The sequence below is a fragment of the Polistes dominula genome, unplaced genomic scaffold, assembly GCF_049000335.1.
Source record: "Polistes dominula isolate Pdom_NZ unplaced genomic scaffold, Pdom_raw_medaka contig_73, whole genome shotgun sequence".
Lineage (NCBI taxonomy): Eukaryota > Metazoa > Arthropoda > Insecta > Hymenoptera > Vespidae > Polistes > Polistes dominula.
Window position 1 is genome coordinate 7,146,424 of NW_028300951.1, and position 18,880 is coordinate 7,165,303.

The 18,880-nt window shown below is 29.3% G+C and overlaps 2 protein-coding genes across 9 annotated transcripts; one reads left to right on the top strand and one right to left on the bottom strand.

Moving 5' to 3' along the window:
- The first annotated feature begins 587 nt into the window (after positions 1 to 587).
- On the top strand, positions 588 to 11,041 carry LOC107069100 (uncharacterized). Of its 6 annotated transcripts, none has more exons than XM_015326081.2 (7): positions 588 to 932; positions 3,778 to 3,956; positions 5,352 to 5,452; positions 8,127 to 8,206; positions 8,693 to 9,013; positions 9,400 to 9,510; positions 9,686 to 11,041. In XM_015326081.2, exons 2-7 carry the CDS (start codon positions 3,832 to 3,834, stop codon positions 9,962 to 9,964), a joined length of 1,017 nt encoding a protein of 338 aa, XP_015181567.1. In that variant the 5' UTR covers positions 588 to 932; positions 3,778 to 3,831; the 3' UTR covers positions 9,965 to 11,041. The 6 variants fall into 6 exon arrangements, with proteins under 6 accessions (XP_015181567.1, XP_015181569.1, XP_089028186.1 ...); XM_015326083.2 differs by having other exon boundaries at positions 593 to 932; positions 9,403 to 9,510; XM_089172060.1 differs by lacking the exon at positions 588 to 932 and adding an exon at positions 2,727 to 2,842.
- Positions 10,608 to 18,449, bottom strand: Herc4 (HECT and RLD domain containing E3 ubiquitin ligase 4). 3 transcript variants are annotated; one of them, XM_089172059.1, is made up of 19 exons: positions 18,291 to 18,427; positions 17,362 to 17,454; positions 16,611 to 16,800; positions 16,378 to 16,488; positions 16,137 to 16,259; positions 15,774 to 16,049; positions 15,535 to 15,686; positions 15,339 to 15,455; positions 14,982 to 15,254; positions 14,762 to 14,889; positions 14,532 to 14,700; positions 14,151 to 14,441; positions 13,814 to 13,999; positions 13,646 to 13,732; positions 13,371 to 13,565; positions 12,980 to 13,290; positions 12,738 to 12,887; positions 12,310 to 12,649; positions 10,608 to 12,199 (listed from the first exon to the last, which is right to left on the bottom strand). In XM_089172059.1, the coding sequence occupies exons 2-19, from the start codon at positions 17,383 to 17,385 to the stop codon at positions 12,047 to 12,049; spliced, it is 3,276 nt and encodes a 1,091-aa protein (XP_089028185.1). In that variant the 5' UTR covers positions 17,386 to 17,454; positions 18,291 to 18,427; the 3' UTR covers positions 10,608 to 12,046. The 3 variants fall into 3 exon arrangements, with proteins under 3 accessions (XP_089028185.1, XP_015181574.1, XP_015181573.1); XM_015326088.2 differs by lacking the exon at positions 17,362 to 17,454 and having other exon boundaries at positions 18,291 to 18,449; XM_015326087.2 differs by lacking the exon at positions 17,362 to 17,454 and having other exon boundaries at positions 18,164 to 18,304.
- Positions 18,450 to 18,880: the final 431 nt, after the last annotated feature.

Consider the following 18,880-nt stretch of genomic DNA (forward strand, 5'->3'; position numbering starts at 1 on the left):
AAATATAATTATAAGAAATCAAATAGCGCGCCAATATTTTCGGACACTCGATATAGTTGATTTTTTTATCGGCAGGTGGACGCAGCGTCCATCTTGTGCGTAAAAATGGCGCGTCAAATATACAGATTTCGTTTGTTGGACAAAAATATCTTTTTTAAATAATTGATAATAAACATTGTATATTAAAAAAAAAAAAACAGAAAGAGATAAATTAATCGTAAGTAATATTAAAATTATTCATATCACCATACAATCTTTCTCAAAAAGAAATAAATAAACTCTAGAAATATATATCTCCGTAATCATCGCGCCAACGTAAGAGAATATAAATGATTAAAAGTTTATTTAGTTTAAAAAGTAAGCTTTGCATATTTCCACCTATCCCATAAATTACATTAGTTTATTTTTGAAATCTTGATACATGCACACATAGATGTAACGATGGAATCAAATAATTTATAGAATATCTCATAAATTTTCACAATCATCTAACGGATTAATCGTATTTTCCAGGTTATCTCGCTAATAAAAGTAAAAGATCAAGTACTACCCGCCATAAAGGCGACCATTTTGCGCGGGAGTTTGGAATGGAAAGTTGAGCGGGAGGTTTTAACTACGTTCTTTTGAAAATATTCGAGAAAACGCAAATGAGTTTCTTACGTTTGCCAGGAAAGTGGTTGGACACGATGGATGATAGCGGTGGTGTGAGGGGTCTCGAAAATAGCTTCGTCCTGTATTAATATGAGAATGAGAATGAGAGAAAGAAAGAAAGAGATAGAGGAAGAGAGAGAGAGAAAGAATGAGGAAGGGTGGAAGAGAAGAAGAGGGAGAGATAGTCATCACTCCACTGGTACTCTCGCATGCTTTTGCTTTTACGAGTCCAGTGTGTTTCGATAGACGAAGAACGCGTGTTTCACCTTTTCGACAGGAAGGTAAGTTTAAAAGCTTCTAAGAAATGAAAGTTTCCTTTCTTTCTTTATTTCTTTTTTCTTTTTCTTATTTTCGTACATTTTACTTAACACCATTTTTGATTCTTTTTAGACCGGAAACGGAAATATAATTCTCTTTTGGTTGAATCATTTTATTCTTCTTTTTCTTCATCATCTTATATTTACGATTTTTCTTTTTCCTCTTTTTTTCTTTTTTGTAAATTTATTTATAGGACATATGTAATTAATGTATTTGTTACAGAGACAATGAGCAATGTATGTATTTATACATTTGTTTAGTGATTCTATCCAAACGCTTACATTTATCTTTTTATTAAACTGGAAATTTTTATATATATATATATATGTACATGTATATGTTGTATCTTAGTATAATCTTAATTTATTACACTCATTCTTAGATTTCTAATTTTACTCATGTTATTTTTGTGTATCTCTTTAATACTTTTAGTTTTGTATATAGTATTTGAGAAGATATAGGGGAGAAACGAGAAGATACGGAGAATTCGAGGAAGAAGATAAAAAAAAAGAGAAAGAGAAAGAAGGAAGAGTTTCTTCCGCATTGTAAACTTTTTTTAAAAAAAGTCGTAGTCTTTTATTATATTAGAATTTGTTTACAATATCTTTTTTATTTATACTATAAAATCATATTTTTTAATGGTTTTTTTTAATTATAATTAATTATATTTCTTCGTCAGATCATCGAGTTTATTTTATAATCTTCGCATAATATGTACTTCCTATGACTATATACACTGGAATATGCAATTTCGTATATATTTATGTATGTATCGTAATGCAGATACACGAAAATAGTTCGGTTAATCTTTAATATCGGTACGGAGAAGAAAAGCGTGTAAACAATCTCGGCTCTTGGATATCTCGATGTCGAATACTTGGCACGATATTCAGTGTTGATTGCACAAAGGGAAATAAAAGAGAAAATACGAGAATTAGGATATAGAACACACATTAAGTGTGTATATATTACAACAACAACAAATTTCAATTAACAAAAAGAACAAGCAAAAGAAAAAAGAAGAAAATAAATATTGGAGATTATTGTTCATAATTTTTATTTAAAGACTTTTTTTTTCTTGTTTTCATTTTTTAAATCTGGCATGCATTTTTCGGTCTGAGGAATCAAATTTCAAAGAAGAACTGCTCTCTTTCTCTCTCTCTCTCTCTCTCTTTATGTTACTCTTTCTGTTTCAATCCAAGAGCTCGCCCAAATACCAACGAAGCTGGTGGAAATAGAAATGAGTTATGTAAATGGAAACGGATATCAAAATTTCACGTTAGCAGTTGTCGCTGTGCGTTACCAATCCCGAAACTAATTGTCTTCGATCTTTCGAAAGATTTTTGGCTTGATTACTATTTTACCTTCGATATGTTGCCCTCATCATCATCATCTTCGTCGTCGTCGTCGTCGTCGTCGTCGTCGTCGTCGTCGTCGTGGTCCAGAATTTTTTGGATTATATCGTATAATGCAATATGATCCCTATACATACGATATTCATGAAAGCTGACGTATAACTTCGTTAAAAGAGGGAAAAGTGGGAGAGATGTAGAGATTTTGCGGACGATGTAGATATATTCAGACGGAATTTTGTAGCAAAAATAACTATGGTAGGCCAACGGTAACTTGTACTATTCCCCCTTCGAACATCGAGATATTTTCAGTTAGAAATCTTAATTTTATCAATTAATTTATGTTTATATTACAGAAGTCTTTTTATTTTCTTCTTTTTAGGTTTAGTCTCGAGTTGCTCTTTAATTAACTCTTCCAAGGATTCTACTCAATGAAACTGATTCCTTTTGTTATTTAGTTTCATTCATTCATAATTAGAATATTTGTTAAACCAACTAAACTTCAGCATCAGGATACTTCAGTAAGAAATGTTTTATTTTTTTCAATTAATTTCTTTATATCTTCAGTTTGTTAATATTTCTTCTTCTTTGATACATAGGCTGAATTTGATACATGTTAATTATTAAAAGGATTTCACTAATGAAATTAGAGTATCTTTTGTTTCAATTTCTTGGTTTCATTCATAGAAGATTAAAATATCTATTTAGAAATAGAACGTGTTTATTGGAAAAGTCATATGAAAATTTGCCGTATGTTGGCTTAAGTGCTTGTTCTCTCGTCAATGTCACTTTCGACATTTGAGAATAGTCGTTGTAACTTAAGCGATGAACAACTTACTCCTATTTCCAAAGCTGAAAGATAGTGTCAGTGAACTCTCTTAGGAAATACTTCGAACTGGATACGAAAACTGTTCGAGTATTATCGTTTTCAATAGGTTAATAGTATTTGAACGATCATACGTGTATACGTGTATGTATGTATATGTACATATGTTGCGTACTTCTATACATATATTTTAGTGCTTTTTCGTCATATTTTCTCGTTTACTTCATTTACCACTTTTTGGCACGATTTTAAAGAACATCCACTAAATGTTTGTAATACACGATAGTTTGTATCTGCGATTAAATGTCCAAACACTGCGGCGAAGAAGAATCTTCGAAGTAATGATCGCACATAAGCGATGATTCTTAGCCAGTAGAATTTCTGATGTCTTTTCTGTATCACACTTGTGCCTGACGATTAGTAATCGTGTTTTAAGTTAAATACTTGAATCATCTTGACCATTTATATCTTCAGACTAAGAAGAGTATAGTTTGTATTGATCGTATCGGTGTGTTTTAAATAGAAAATAAGAAGACGAAGAGTCGATATTAATTATAGAATGAAATTAACTAAATTATTGTATCATCTGAATTTATTTGAATGTTATTATAATTGATATTTTGCTTTTAGCTAGAAGAAAACAAAGAAAAATAAATAAAGAAAAGAAAAAGGAAAGGAAAAAATATGGCTGAACAGAAAGTGAAATACGTGAACAAGCAATTCAACTCTCCTATCAACTTGTATTCACCGCAAGCGATAAAGGAGACTTTGGAGAGGCAAACTCAGGTTCTGGCTAATGGAGCAGTCGGGTAATGACATTCGTACTTAAAATATCACTCACACGACCTACGGAAGAATGCAACGAGAAATAAAGGGAAAAATATTCATCCCTTGAGACAACGTAATCGTTCCTCATTTCTCTCTTTCTAAATCCCACGACAATCCAGGTTAAAAATTCAACTCATAAGTTTGAGAAATGCTATTAAAACAAATCCAATTAATTTATCTCATATTATTCTCACAATCGGAGAATAATTCTCATTATTTTAAAGAGTCATATAAAATCTTAAGTCTTCTTTTTAATCTTATCTGAATACTTTTAGTCGAGTGATTGTATCTTAATTGCTATATTTATTTTTATGATATATATATATATATATATATATATATATATATATATATGAATGAAGGTAGATAAAAAAAGACAAAGAAAATAACAGATTAGGTTTATTGACCGATTGAAAAATGTAAGTATGTCAACAATCTTACCTCAGTTCTATATATAGAAGTATTATTATAGCATATATTCATATATATGTACTATTATAATATAGTATAGAAAATTCCATAATAATACAAATATATCACATATAATTATAAAATATTTAAAGTGTAATATATTTATAAAATTGGACAGTAGTTATAAATATAGAATATTCGTTTATGTTTATAAATAAATCTCTCTAATCTCGGTTTTGAAGTATCGACGAGTGATGACGATTTATAAGATAGGATCTCACGCATAAGTGTTTTATACGAGAGTCAAGAGATGAATCAGCAGAGAAAACAGCAGCAGCCTGGTGGTGTTGCTACCACCACCGTCGTCCTCTTCGTCTTCGTCATTGGCGAGAGATCCCCCGTTATTTTCAGAGGGCCGAATCACACCGGTTAGAAATAAACGCGAACTCGGAGGCTAGTCGTTGCGCAAATCCCGTGAACGTCGTACTTGACTTAGTTTCGCGTTTGATGGCCCCTGGCTATACGGTTGACCGCAGTCTCTCGTGATTTTCGTGATACCACCCCTGTTATTCATTTTGCGCGTTCGTTTCATTTATTCAATTATTTACCAGTATGATCGCTCAAAGAAGGTTCGATTCTGTTTTCATTATTTTCTTGTTTTTTTAAATATATTTTACAAATTTCATTTATTATTTTATATAAGATGTCAGGTCAATAGAACAATTTGGCTCAGTTTCTTATTTGATTTCATTATGCAGATACATTTTCATCTAATGTTTCTTTTAAATTTGATAAAATTATACAAAAATTTACTGTCAAATTTTATGAATATTTTACATGACAAAGCTTGGCTCTAATCACCTCGTTAAATAATTCATCTTCTCTTTCTCTTTCTGCTACTTCATAAAAATAATTATTTTATAAATCAACAGAACAGATTCTGACAGTATCTTTTATTGTTTTAGGATCGACTTCAACCAACTGGCAAAGCCGACAAATTTGCAAAACAGCGCAGTACTACGCATGCTTGAAGAAGAAGAAGCAAGACAAAGGGGTGGTCAACCAAGTAAGTATTACTATTTCTTGTATCTTCATTTATTTCGTTCACCTGCTCAATAGGATTATATACATAGTAATATCGTTTGAAGACATTATGCACATGTTCTTATCGTTGGTATATAATTAATTGTAGGCAAATGTCCGTACGTGCTAATTTAACGCGATACGACACATCGTTCTTTAACGTCTATGATGCATCTTTGATTCATTCGTTATAGATACATTTACTTTTTTCTCTCTTCCTCTATATACCACGTGTCTGGCAATTATTCAAACGTTAAATTTCACCAAATTAACGATAGACGTGTAAAACATAGAAACCTTGTTTTCTTCGTTTTCTTTTTTTTTTTTTTATTAATGTAGGATCATTCTAATCCCTTAAGATGAATTTGATGAAAATAAATTTTGACCTTGCATGTGCCGAGTGCATGATAAAATATAACATCCGATAATTACTAAGATGATCTAATGATGAGAAATTGTTTCAAATTAATCATTTGTTTTAATTTAATTTATTCAAACGTGCTTTCATGTGTATCGTTAAAGTTTATTAATTATTTTCTTTTTCTTTCCCTTTTTTAATTTTTTTTTTGTTTTTCACATACGTATAAATATTCTATTGAAATTAAATCTCAATTTAACTTGATCGATTTATATTTATAATATATAACTATTATGCTTCAAATTTTAGCAAGCTAATTTTACTTTTAATTTTATTTACGCTTGCTGCTTTTGCCCAGATCCGCAAGAAACGGAACTTATACCGATCGTCGCAGGAGACTAACAAGATCACTGACACGCAAGGAATATACCGATCTACTACCAATACCACGAGAAAAATAAAAGTACGAAGGATTTTCTAGTACCTACTAATTTAGATCAAGAAAAGAGGCATTTAACACGTAAAATATCATACAAATCCAATGGCACGAGCTTTAGCGATCCTCTTCTAACTTCGAACGATTCGAAAGATCATTATGATCTTTTTATTAAATCAAAAGGCTTATGTCATTAATAATCTTACAAGCGAATGCGCCAATTTTGTTCAATTGCAACAGGTAATCATGAAATTTAATTTCATTCTTATTTCATTATTTAATAATTATTTATGCACGACGCGTCGAATGATCCAGATTTATTATACATTATTATTGGTAGATTATTTTCAATTTCAAACAATTTACGTTGTATGAAAAAGAAAACATGATGTAAACAGTAAGGATGTGATAGTGATTTACCGGTAAGGTAATGATTTTTTTACGAACCAATCCAAATATGCGCATTTTATATCTTCGAGTGGTTGTTGGATTTTTGTATCACCCCCCACTCTTTGGCCAATCACCAAGAAATCTCTAAAATCGGTGGCCAGGTCATTGCGGCAATCATGAAAGGTGGAAGAAATGTTCGTTTAGCGTTAGTAGTTGGCCAGTTACTGTTTTGGCAAAGTCGTGTTTTCTCCGACTTAATACACCTGAATTAGTGGATACTTCGTTTCCAAAATTTGAAACAAAAGACACAGGGTACGTTGTGACGAATATCATTTCGTAATATATATAATATATATATATATACTATATATATATATATATATATATATATATATATATATATATATATATATATATATAGATCTATCGTAATAATAATCATCATTTCTTGGATTTTCAATGTATAGTATTGTTTAGAGTGACCAGCTGATATGCAACCTTGTTATATGAATCCAATTTGGAAGAATATGCCTTTGTGTTATCTGTGACAATGAGTGACTATTATTTTGTGTTTTTAGTGAATTGAAATTTATTTTCAATGATTCTCTCTTTTTGGATAATATCCTTTTTTATAGTGTATAATTATTAAAATATAATTATAATAATATAAAGGTAAATTTGTAATTTAAAAAAATTCGTTTACGTGAGCATCGATGAATTTTTCAATATTTTTAAAAGAGATGATCTCTTTTACTTTTTCTTCACAATTTCTATTTTAAAATTTCATGTATTTGTGTACTTCTTTTTTTATATAGTTTGGACTCGATAGAAGTTTTTTTAAAACAGAAAAAAAATATTGTATCGTTTGAAAATAAATACATTCGGCCTTCGAATTTCAAAGAAACTAAAAATACAACGAGGTCACGTAGAAATCATGAAAATTCTAAGATAATAATCGCATAAATATAAACTTGGCTACAACGACGGGGATCAACATAAGGAATTTTAATTTCACGCTTTTGACGTAATATGAATTCCTTTTTCTTCCTTCTTGTATCTTCTTTTTAATTCCGTGTTTTTTAATTTTAATTTTACAATTATTCTTTTTCTTTAAATCTTTTGCAATATCCCTATGAAACTATTGCAACGTCCAGCAACTACAGCCAAGTACATTAATATGATGAAGACGTTCGTTGATAATTTTGATCGTATGATCTCTTTCGTAATATAATTTAGATTTTATTAGAAAGAGATGCATTGAGTGTCGTAAAATGCTAAATAAAAATATTAGTATAGATGGAATTTTTTTATAACATCATCATCATCAAATTTAGGAAATAACGAATCGTACTTTTAACAGAAATACAAAAGATATTATAAAAACAATTATATTATGCATCAATAATTTTGTTCAATATTATAGATACAGTTCCAACTTTTGTTAAGACATAACATAATTTCACTTTGTTTCAGATTTAAAACGTGTTGCTTGGCCGCCACCTCCTGAAGATCAAGATCTTGACTACGTTGAACAGGGACCCGTCCAAGCGAAGGTAAATATCACGATATGCGTGACTATGATATATTAATAAGATATTCGTTGATGTTGTTAAGCGATGCTTAGTGTCTTTCATAGCATAATCCCAGTTTTTTGGTACGTACGGAACTTCTTGTCATGTGATAGCCTTGTAGTGTAATTGTGTTTCCTTGTATGTTCCATTTCGATGATATCCATTTTTTATTTTTATTTTTAAAATGTCAATAAAACCTTGTGAACTTTCATGTGCACGCTATATGTATTCCATACATATATGTATCTATTGAAATGTCGTGAAGCCTGTTAATTTATAATTATTATTATTATTACTATTATTATTATACGTGAAAATATCGATGCAGAAAGAATGCACGTTTGTTAATTTTTGATAAATGATTAAAAATCATTGTCAGCTGTATAGAAGGAAAACAATAGTGACAGGAACGTCGAATGTGCACGTTTTTAGTAGCAAACGACCATATTTTTATTTTCCCTTGAAAAGACCCGTGGAATCGGTGAGGTTCCCTCGTACCAGAGCAGTCCTTCATCAGGTCCATCACCCCAACCACCATCAACGGTAGCTCGTTCATCAACTCAGAGTGTCCTTCCATCATCCCCATCGCCATCGATCAGTCCAAGTGGAACTCTTCTACGGCAACCATCGCATTTCCAACAGCCATTTGCACCTAAGGGTTGGGCACCTGTTACACCACCTGCTACCTCACCTGTTCTACAACAACATCCTCTTCAAGATTGGTCCAGTCAACAACTATCACAACCACCATCACAACAACATCATCAACAACAATTACAGCATCAGAAGGTAAGTGATTCAAAGTACGGACGTTAATTTTGTGTACCTGAAAAAATTCTGAATTTAATAGACTTTTTAAAGGAAAGATTAAAAGATTTTTTTTAGTCGAAGATTCAGATTTAATTTGATACGTCCTTGCTTTGGAAATTTGAGCAAGATGAAAAAGATAATTGTCATCTGTGCTTTTTATTTATCCCTTCTTTTACTTCTATTTCTTCTTCTTCTTCTTCTCTTCTTTCATTTTAACCCCTTCAACCTCAGATGGATTATCAAGAATAATCAATGGCTCAATGCAGTTATGCAATGCAGCAGAACAAAAGGGATCTCAATGACATAAGGCGAAACTTATTATTAATTCATGATAATCTTTTGATATCCATATTTTTTTGTTTCAGCAGCACCCTCAAGAGCATAACGAGCAAACGAGACAACAGAATCAACCATATCAATCTTACGAAGCACCACCTTCTACCATTGTTCTTAGACCGGAGCCTCCGATTTCACAGGTTGATATATTTATTTTCATTTATTAATAATTTTAATACTTTGACGTCCAGTATAACGTCATAATATATTTGCTTTGTAAAATCAATGTTGTATCGATCAACAACATAGCGTTAAAAATTAAAATTACCTTCTTTTATTTAATAGATAATTTTAATTGTAATATTAATTTATTAGGCACCAGCACCAGTGTACCAAGCACAACCTGCAGCAACGAAAGCTCCAGTCAGTGGTAACATGAGAGGAGATCTCAAATGGCCACCACCTTCCGTAAAAGCACAAACGGAAGCTGAGAACCAAGCTAGGATGGAACTGGCTAGGGGGCCCGCCTTTAGGCCACGTCGAGTTAACAAGGATTACAGCGGATTCTTTGCTCAGCATGCTCTTAACAATACTTATCCAGGTTACAGAGCTCCACCAGGAACTCAATACTTTACTCCATCTTATCAACATTAGCAGAGGGCATTCTAATTAATATTATAATATATTCGCATTATATTTTCGCCTTAATATTATATAGGATTCTTTTTATTAATTTTTTTTAAAATTTTTTTTTTCTTAGGATATCTGCACAAATTCCAATAATCGCCAGTTGACGAGTTTTAATCGAAAAATCAAATTTCAAATTTTTTTTTAGGCCTTTTTTCTCTTTTCTAAACGGGGTAGAAAATAACGGAAAAGTTTATTTCGTAACTTTGAAATTGATTCTCTTTGAAACGATTAATTCATTATTTTATTTAACATGTATAATTTTAATATATATGTGTATATATATATGTATTACTTTTCATAGATCTTGGCAAGCTCGTTGTACAGATTTCCTGTGTCGGATATATATATATAAGTATATATATATGTATCTATTTACAGAGAGAGACTGACCGACTCGTAAATTGTTCTAATTTTACATTTCCCTTTTTTTGTCGCGCATAAATATTTTGAAATAAGAAAAGAAATTGTTAAGACAAATTTTATGTACAATTTATGCTTCTTCTATCTTTTTTTTCTTTCTTTCTTTTGTGCCGATACACTATTAAAAATTATGACATTCATATAGGAGAAGATAATTAACGCTTCCAAATATTTTTTAGTCGTGTAATTTGTTTTTAAATGAAAAAAAAAAAAAAACAAAGAAAACAAAACAAGAAAAATGATATACATGCGAAGATTGAATGCCTTTGTCAATGCTAATAGAAATGAACAAGGAAACTTGAAACGATGTGAAAAAATACGATATTACAATTAATATTAAATGATATCGATAGACGAACGAAGAGACATATTATTGATCATTACAATGTAGATTCGAAGAAAGATAGGAATAATAATTACAACTTGAAAGCATAATTTTATCACTAACGAAGTAAATTTTAAAATAAAACAAAAAAAATATATATATATAAATACGTGTCTCATTTTATAATACGATTTGGCACCGACGTGTCCATGAATAATCAACGATGCGTTTGTAATTATGTAAATTTATTGTTCTTGAAAGAGATAAATAAATAAAAGAAAAACGATCTTTACAAATGCAAATGTTTTTTGTTCAAAATATTCACATATTCGTCATGTGATTTTTCATTGGAATATATGATTATTTTTAGAAATATGTCGTAAGACGAGATTAAAAAATTACGCGCGTTTTTCTTTTCTCAACATTTTCCCTCTAATTTAACAATCTATCAATATTCTTAAATATACTACAAATAAATAAATAGATAGATACAAGATTTTTTTCAAATATAAAAGCACACATTTCGATTTTCATTTTTTTTTTTTAATATTTTTGTTTGTTTGCATTTATGAAATAAATGAATTTTCTTGTTCTTTTTTTTTAACTTTAAAAATATAAAACGCATATGTCGGAGTTAAAAGCATAATAGTGCATTCTCCGAATATTTCCTTTTCTTTTTTTTTTTTTTTTTAGAAAAGATTCTATAATAATAAATTATTTTTTAAACTTTCTTTTAAATCGTGACTAAATTTGTCACGACGCGTTTTAATGCATAACATATAAAAAATTGTTCCTTGTTGTAATAATGAACGCTCCCTGAGTTATAAATTTTCTCCTATGTTCCTTTGTAATAATAATTCTATTAAACAAAGCAAAAATATTAAACATTTCATTCTCTTATTCGGTAACTTTTAAATCATTTATCAATTATTACAACATAATTTGTAATAATATAATCGGACTAGATAAAAATGGAACAAATCTGTCAATGTAAATTTGTCTAACATCACTGTCATGTATGTATTACATAAATATTTCTGTAGTTATGAATCATAAAACAATTATTTAACAAGAAGCAATTCATCGATTTGCTTTAATTCTATGCACCAACAAATGTCAAGTGTCAATTGAATGCACATTCAATTAATGAAGATTTACATCATTATCATAATCATTTTCTATATTACACCATTAAAAAATAATCATAATAGTAGTAGTAATAGTAATAATAATAATTGGAATTTTAAAAGAAATATATAACAATAATATATTACAATAGAAAAATAATTTCTTTAATGCAATTACACCAGTGAAAAGCCTTGAGTTTGTTGAATAGCTTGCAATAATTTATAGCGTAATCTTTCGCGAGTTTGGTAACGTGGGAGATCAAGCACATTAAAACACGTATGCGCTACAGGGAGCATACGTTCATCGCTCATAGGTTGTATTATTATCTGCGATATACAAAAATATATGAAACATTAAATATTATTTTAATAATGAAATAAAAGTAATATTTTTTCTTTTAAAGATAAATATGATAATAGCAATAGAAATAAATTACCTTAATCGCTTTCATACCCTGTATAGGTATTCTGTCACATCCAGTTAAGAAAAGTAAAAATTTCTTTTTTTCTTCTAGAGATAACTCGTGAAAAACTTGCCAAAATAAGATAATAGTAGGATCATTAGCCGTGTATCCTTCCTTGTATGTCGCATTTTCTTGTAATTCTTGCCAATCATAATTTTCATTTCCAACAACGACGGCCATCAATTCATGACTATGGAAAAGTTCTAATACCCTACCACCGCACACTTTATGAAAACCTGTATGAAATGCTTGATAATGAGACTCCACGGATTTGTTAAGAATATAATCTACGTACAATTCGACGAATTGTTTTCTGAAAAAATACAATTACATTATAATATATTACGCGAAATATACATATAATTTGTTGTTGAAAAATTTATTTAAAAAAAGGAACTTACTTATTTTTTAATGTAACAGGAACTTTTCCACCATCCGGTATTAATTCATACGTTTTGGTCTCACCAAAAGCATCTCTCACTATTTCAAAATTTAAACAAAATACCTCTTCGAAATCTGGATTCTCATAATCTAGCAAGTTTTGTAAATTTCTGCAATTAAAAATAATTTTTATTAATCATAACAATGTTTAATGAATTTTCTTGGTTTCATACGATAAAGGTATAATTGATTAGGCACGTACTTAGCAATTGCGGGAGACATTTCTTTAATATCATTTAATCCTACTGGCTCGTGTAATAATTTCTTATATAGAGCCAATGGAAAGGGTAAATCGATAATTATAAAATTATAGATAACAAGTCCGCAAAGTAAACCAATTAGAGAATACATAATTTCATCTTCAAATGAATCTTGACTGAACCAAATAATTCTAGTTTCTTCGTATTCCTTAAACATTCCGTATTTTGGGTCTAAGATTTCTTTCAAAAGAAGCATAAAAAATTCTTTCTTAACTCCTCCCGCATCTTCTGCTTCCTCTCCATGAAATTTTACCTATTATATTTACTTATAAATACAATATATCATACAAATATCAAACGAGAAAATTAAACATATATAAATAAATTACTTACTCTTAATGGTTTCTTCAAATCACTAGAATCGTAATGAGATAATTCAAATAAAGTATCTTGTACAATATTTTCTCGTGAAACGTTTAATGTCACAAATTGATTATGAAGCCTAGAGTCCGCACCATTAGCTGGGAACGGGTGAAAAAGCATTTGAGTGAAAGCACGAGTCGCAGCTTCATTCATCGCTGATTGCATCTAGAAATGAAATAAATATGAGTAAATAGAAATGAATTATTGATTGATATAACATTAACAATAAAATAGTAAAATAATACCTGTATAGCTTGATCTGTTTCTAATAATATAGTTTTCGCTTGCGCATCGAAGAGAAAAGGATAATCACAGAAATACATTCTATTATTCTGAAAATAAAGAAGTAAAAATAAAAACTAATCAGTTAATTTTGTTTTATATCATTAAATGTACATTTCATGTTACTATACCGAATGATCGTCTTTTTCTGTCAGCCATTTAAAATAATCAGCTTTAATGTCTATGTGTTCTATTAATTCCGGCAAATGAAACGTGGAATAAGGCACCCTAACTTCATCTTCAGCGGTATGATTTAATTTATTTAATAATTTTAAGAACTCTAGAATGTGCTTACCCAGGACATTCCACGAAACATTCTAAAGATGAAATAAAAAAAAAGGAGAAGTTCAATTTCATTATATTATTTTTTTTAACCATTTGAGTCTCAGAGTTCCTTGGAAAAATTTCGACATGAAATCTGGACTCAAACGGTCAATATAAAATTATAATTAATCTATTATTATTTACCTTGTCATGTTTAGATTGCTTAATAATATGTAAAACGACGCTTTTGTGAGTACGAACGAGTCTTTCAAAATAATAAGATGGAGCTTTACTCCACCATGAAGTTACTACTTTAAGTGCTTCCATTTTTAAGTTTGAAATGGCTTTGCAAAATGGTTGATGTAAAGTGTTCCAATGTACAGGATTAGCAAAACCATGATACAAAGGCACTGTTAAATATACTCTTAACGATTCTATATCTGGTGGAGAAGATGAGAAAGATGGTATAAGACTATCCACTATGCTATTAAAAATCTGAAATAATACAATTATTTATAAATATTAATATGAAACGGTTAAGAGTAATATTAAAAAACATCAAGGTGAAACTTTGAAAATATGTACCAGTTCCTGAATTGTATTATTACAAAACTCCGATATAATCCCAAAGGATTTAATCGCTCCTTCTAAGTCCACTCCATGATTTTTACTTGAACATCCATAATGTGCATCGTTCTTAGATAAAAATGATCCATTCATACAAGATTGACTTTTAAAAACAGTTTCTAAATACCTGAAACATTAAATGTATTCTTATGATATTTTCAAATATTATATGAAATGACTTAACTTACATCATAAGTTCATGATCGACGGGAGATCCGGCTGGAACTCTTTGACAAGCTGCCAATTGTTCTTCAGATATATTAAGTATCTGAGAAGTAGAGTCTATTATTCTACAGTCGTCTGATTTATTACTTTCCTATAGAAAAATCGATGAATGTAATATAATTTACATAATACAATTATAATTAACTTTAATTATAATTATACAAAAATATAACACAAATTTACTTCTCTTTCAACAACAGTAGCAAAACAATGATCTCCTCCACTAAATATATGTTTAACGACGCAATCAATTAAGGAGGGACTGAATTGCGTGTTGAGTTTCATCTCTGATGGTCCACTAGGAGGAGGAGGTACCCATGGTCCAAGTACAGCTTGAGGAGTAGTAACACTCTGTGTAACACTATTGCCTAATTGGCCTGCACCACCTAATCCCCAGGCATAAACTTTTCTATGCGAAGGTACAAATGCCAGTGTGTGTCTTCGACCGCATGATACCTGCAAAAGATAAAAATATATATTATAAAAAATAAATGTTTGTATACGATAATGCAAGAAAAATATTATATAATGTATATGTACTTGTGTAACAGTACTGCCCATCAATTCCATAACTTGGCGAGGTAAAATCTCATTGTTATTATTTCCGTGTCCCAATTGACCGTACATTCCTGCGCCACAAGTAAATACACCACCGTCCTATAAAAATGAATATAAATTAAAGAGAGAAGAGAGATAATAGTTAAATATTATTTAATTTAAATGATTCATACTTTACCATCGTTAAAAATACAGAAAATTCTTCTCCACATGCTGCGTAACATACTTTTGAATTTCTTAAAGTTCTTAATTGACAAGGAACATGTCTAACTTGCGTATCATTTAGTCCCAATTGACCGAATGAATTTTTTCCCCATCCAAATACAGCACCTAATACAAAAAAAAAAGAATAGAGACATTATTTGTACAAATCACAAATTTGTTTTCTGATAACACCATTGATTTATAAAACATTACCTGATTTAGTTATAGCTATACTATGATAACCACCACATGCAATGAATGCAATAGGTAAAGAAATTAAGCTGCTGATAAGTTTTGGTTTCAACTCCTTAGTTGTATCAGAACCTAAACCTAATTGTCCTTCACAGTTTGAACCCCAAGCATAGATTTCTCCATTATTTGTAAGTGCAAGTACATGTTTTAGACCGCAGGCTACTTGCACTATTATATTTGTTCCTAACGTTTTTACCATACGTGGTATATGCTCAGAAATATTTATTACATTTAATCCTGGAAACAATATATATTAGTATTCTTTCAAATATTTCGTTATTACAATAAAATGTAAAAAAATATATTTTTACAATGTTACGTTACCTAATTGACCTTCGGAATTACATCCCCAGCTAAACAATTGTCCCCATTCATTGACTGCTATCGTATGATATGCTCCACATGCTGCCTTTTTAAATACAAACGCGTCTAATCCCGATATCAAGTCTGTAAACGAAACAATAATATTAATTTGAAAGCTATCTCTCCTTAGATCTCATCTCTGATACTTAAAATTAATTTAAAAAAACAAGATTAATTAATATTATTAATCCAAAATACTCACGTAACCTTTTTCTTCCTTGGTTATGTCCTAGTTGACCAAAGTCATTATTTCCGCAAGAATATAATTCTCCATTTTTCGTTATAACTATGGTATGATTTTCGCCACATGCAACTGAAAATAAACACAACATTAATAAACATATATTAAAATATATATCAAATGATTATTTATAAAACTCTAATACTCGATAAGCAAATCATTAATTATCTAACAAATAGAAACAAATATCTTACTATGTGTAACTTCAGTGGATTTCTGAAAATCAACTTCACGAGGAGCAAGAATATGTTCATCCTCGATACCACCTAGTCCTAATTCGCCATGAATAGAACTCCCCCAGCAAAACATATTTTTATCTGGTACGATTATGGAACAACCCAATGCTAAATCAGTACACAATCGAGGTTTCTTTGACCAACTTGCCTAAAATGTTAATAATTTTATTAATTAAATATATATATATTAGTTAACACATTAAGCACCAAGTTTCTTGTGTTCAACTCTCTACTCAGACTACAATAATTTGTTATCCAGAGAAATACACAAGAATGTCAACCGCTGGTGACTGACCCAGTGTTTAACGTATTAAATAATGTTGATACATAATTGGATATAATAATAAAAAAAATAAGCAAATTTATAACATAGTAACCTTTATAAATATCATACTATTTAAATATTTATATATATAGATATATATGTAAAACTAATTTCTATTTTTATTATTAATAGTTAAATATATTAAAGAGAACTTGTTAAATGTGTATCGAACAGTAACAGCATTATAATCATTTTGTACAGCAATTAAGAATTGAGTCGATTATATGTTTGAAGAAAAATTTGTATCGTGTAAACAAGCATGCGAATGAAGAAAAAAATGTAAAAATAAAAATCAAATGCATATTATAATAGAAATGATGCAATAGAAAAGGGAATAGGTAAAAGACAAGGAATCCGATAATGTATTTAAATATATCGACTAACCATAGTTCCTTTTCTATTTTTCATATCAAAATCATGGATGCTGCGAGCAAGGCACAGGATTTATGAGAGACACGTGTGTTCTTCTAAAAATAACTGTTTATATATATATAGTTTTTTTTTCTTTTATAAACAGAAGGATACTTCTTCTATTATGCAAATAATATAAAAAAATTGTTAAGGAAGACTAATAATTGAAATATTTTCTACAACGACTTTTTCATATAGAACTTCCAGAGAGTATAGATTTTTAAGCACTTCTTGTTATTTGTTTTCTGTTCTTTATCTTTTTTCTTTTTTGTTCTTCTAAGAAAATCAATTACGTCGTTAAATTCAAGAATAGGGAAGAAAGGAAATATATGAGACTATCAATAATAAATCAGAATTAATTAATTTTGAAACAGAATGATACAGCATTAATAAGAATTTCGTTTCTTCTTTTTGTTTTGTAATAACTAATTTTCATTTCTTATTTTGAGAATATTCACTCTTTCTCTTTCTATCTGTTTCTTTGTCTGTTTTCCTTAAATTATTGTTACACTTATTTTGTAAATATAAATGAAAATTTATATATATGTATATGTGACCGCATGTATATACACAAAAAATTTGCTTCTCATATTTTTTTGTTGTGTGTTGGATGAGTTAGTTAGGTTAAGAAAGCAATAATAATAATGAATTTAGTCACTGCAATTGTCACTGTACATTCGGTGTACTAATAAATTTCATTTAGAACAAAGTACGTGTGCAGGTTAAAAGAATTAACGAAAGATCAATTTTGTTTGAACATGATGATTTCATTTACCATTCGAAAAAGATCCATTGCTCCCTTATTATTATTATTATTTTTTTTTTATATGTATATATATATATATATCTTTACTTTATTTGATTTAATTTTAATCACTTTTACGATTACTTATCTTACTCACATTTCTTTTTAAATTAACGGGTACTATCGAAATAGAACCATTTCCCGAGAAGTACAATAACTAATCCAAAATGAATGAAGAAGAAGACGAAGTTGAAAGTACATGAGACTGGCCCCCTTTTTGTAACTTCTCGAAATTAACTTTGATCAACTTAAATGTGCATTTATACCTTGCTTTTTCGAATCTTAAGAGTTATACTTCTCAGGATCAGGAGCGTAGAAACCAATTTGTCTTTTACTTTTCTCTATAATTATTAGACAAATGAATACATAACAAAATAAATACATTTTCTCGACTTTTTTGTAAATATAATTAATCAAAAAATTTACTTCTATAATATATCAATCAAATAAATTATTATGGCATTAAACAAAAGTAATAATATGAATTTCAACGTGGCGCCTATGTGGTCATTAGAATATTTAAATGTTTATTACATAAACAAATTTTATTTTCCAATAATTTTATATTAAATATTAATATATAACATATATCGATATGAATCATATTTAGATAACAAGTATATATCTTAATATATTTGAAAACATTAAAAAAAAAGAAAAGAAACAAATACACAACAATAAGGTAAA

Bases quoted from the DNA above. Each gene is read 5' to 3' on its own strand.
- LOC107069100 (XM_015326081.2), top strand. From the start codon at position 3,832: ATGGCTGAACAGAAAGTGAAATACGTGAACAAGCAATTCAACTCTCCT. The intron at 5,453-8,126 runs GTAAGTATTACT...ACTTTGTTTCAG, and splicing joins ACAAAGGGGTGGTCAACCAA to ATTTAAAACGTGTTGCTTGG. The intron at 9,511-9,685 runs GTTGATATATTT...TTAATTTATTAG, and splicing joins CGGAGCCTCCGATTTCACAG to GCACCAGCACCAGTGTACCA.
- Herc4 (XM_089172059.1), bottom strand. From the start codon at position 17,385: ATGAAAAATAGAAAAGGAACTATG. The intron at 13,566-13,645 runs GTATTATTTTAC...TTTCATTTCTAG, and splicing joins AAACAGATCAAGCTATACAG to ATGCAATCAGCGATGAATGA. The intron at 12,888-12,979 runs GTACGTGCCTAA...TTTTAATTGCAG, and splicing joins ATGTCTCCCGCAATTGCTAA to AAATTTACAAAACTTGCTAG.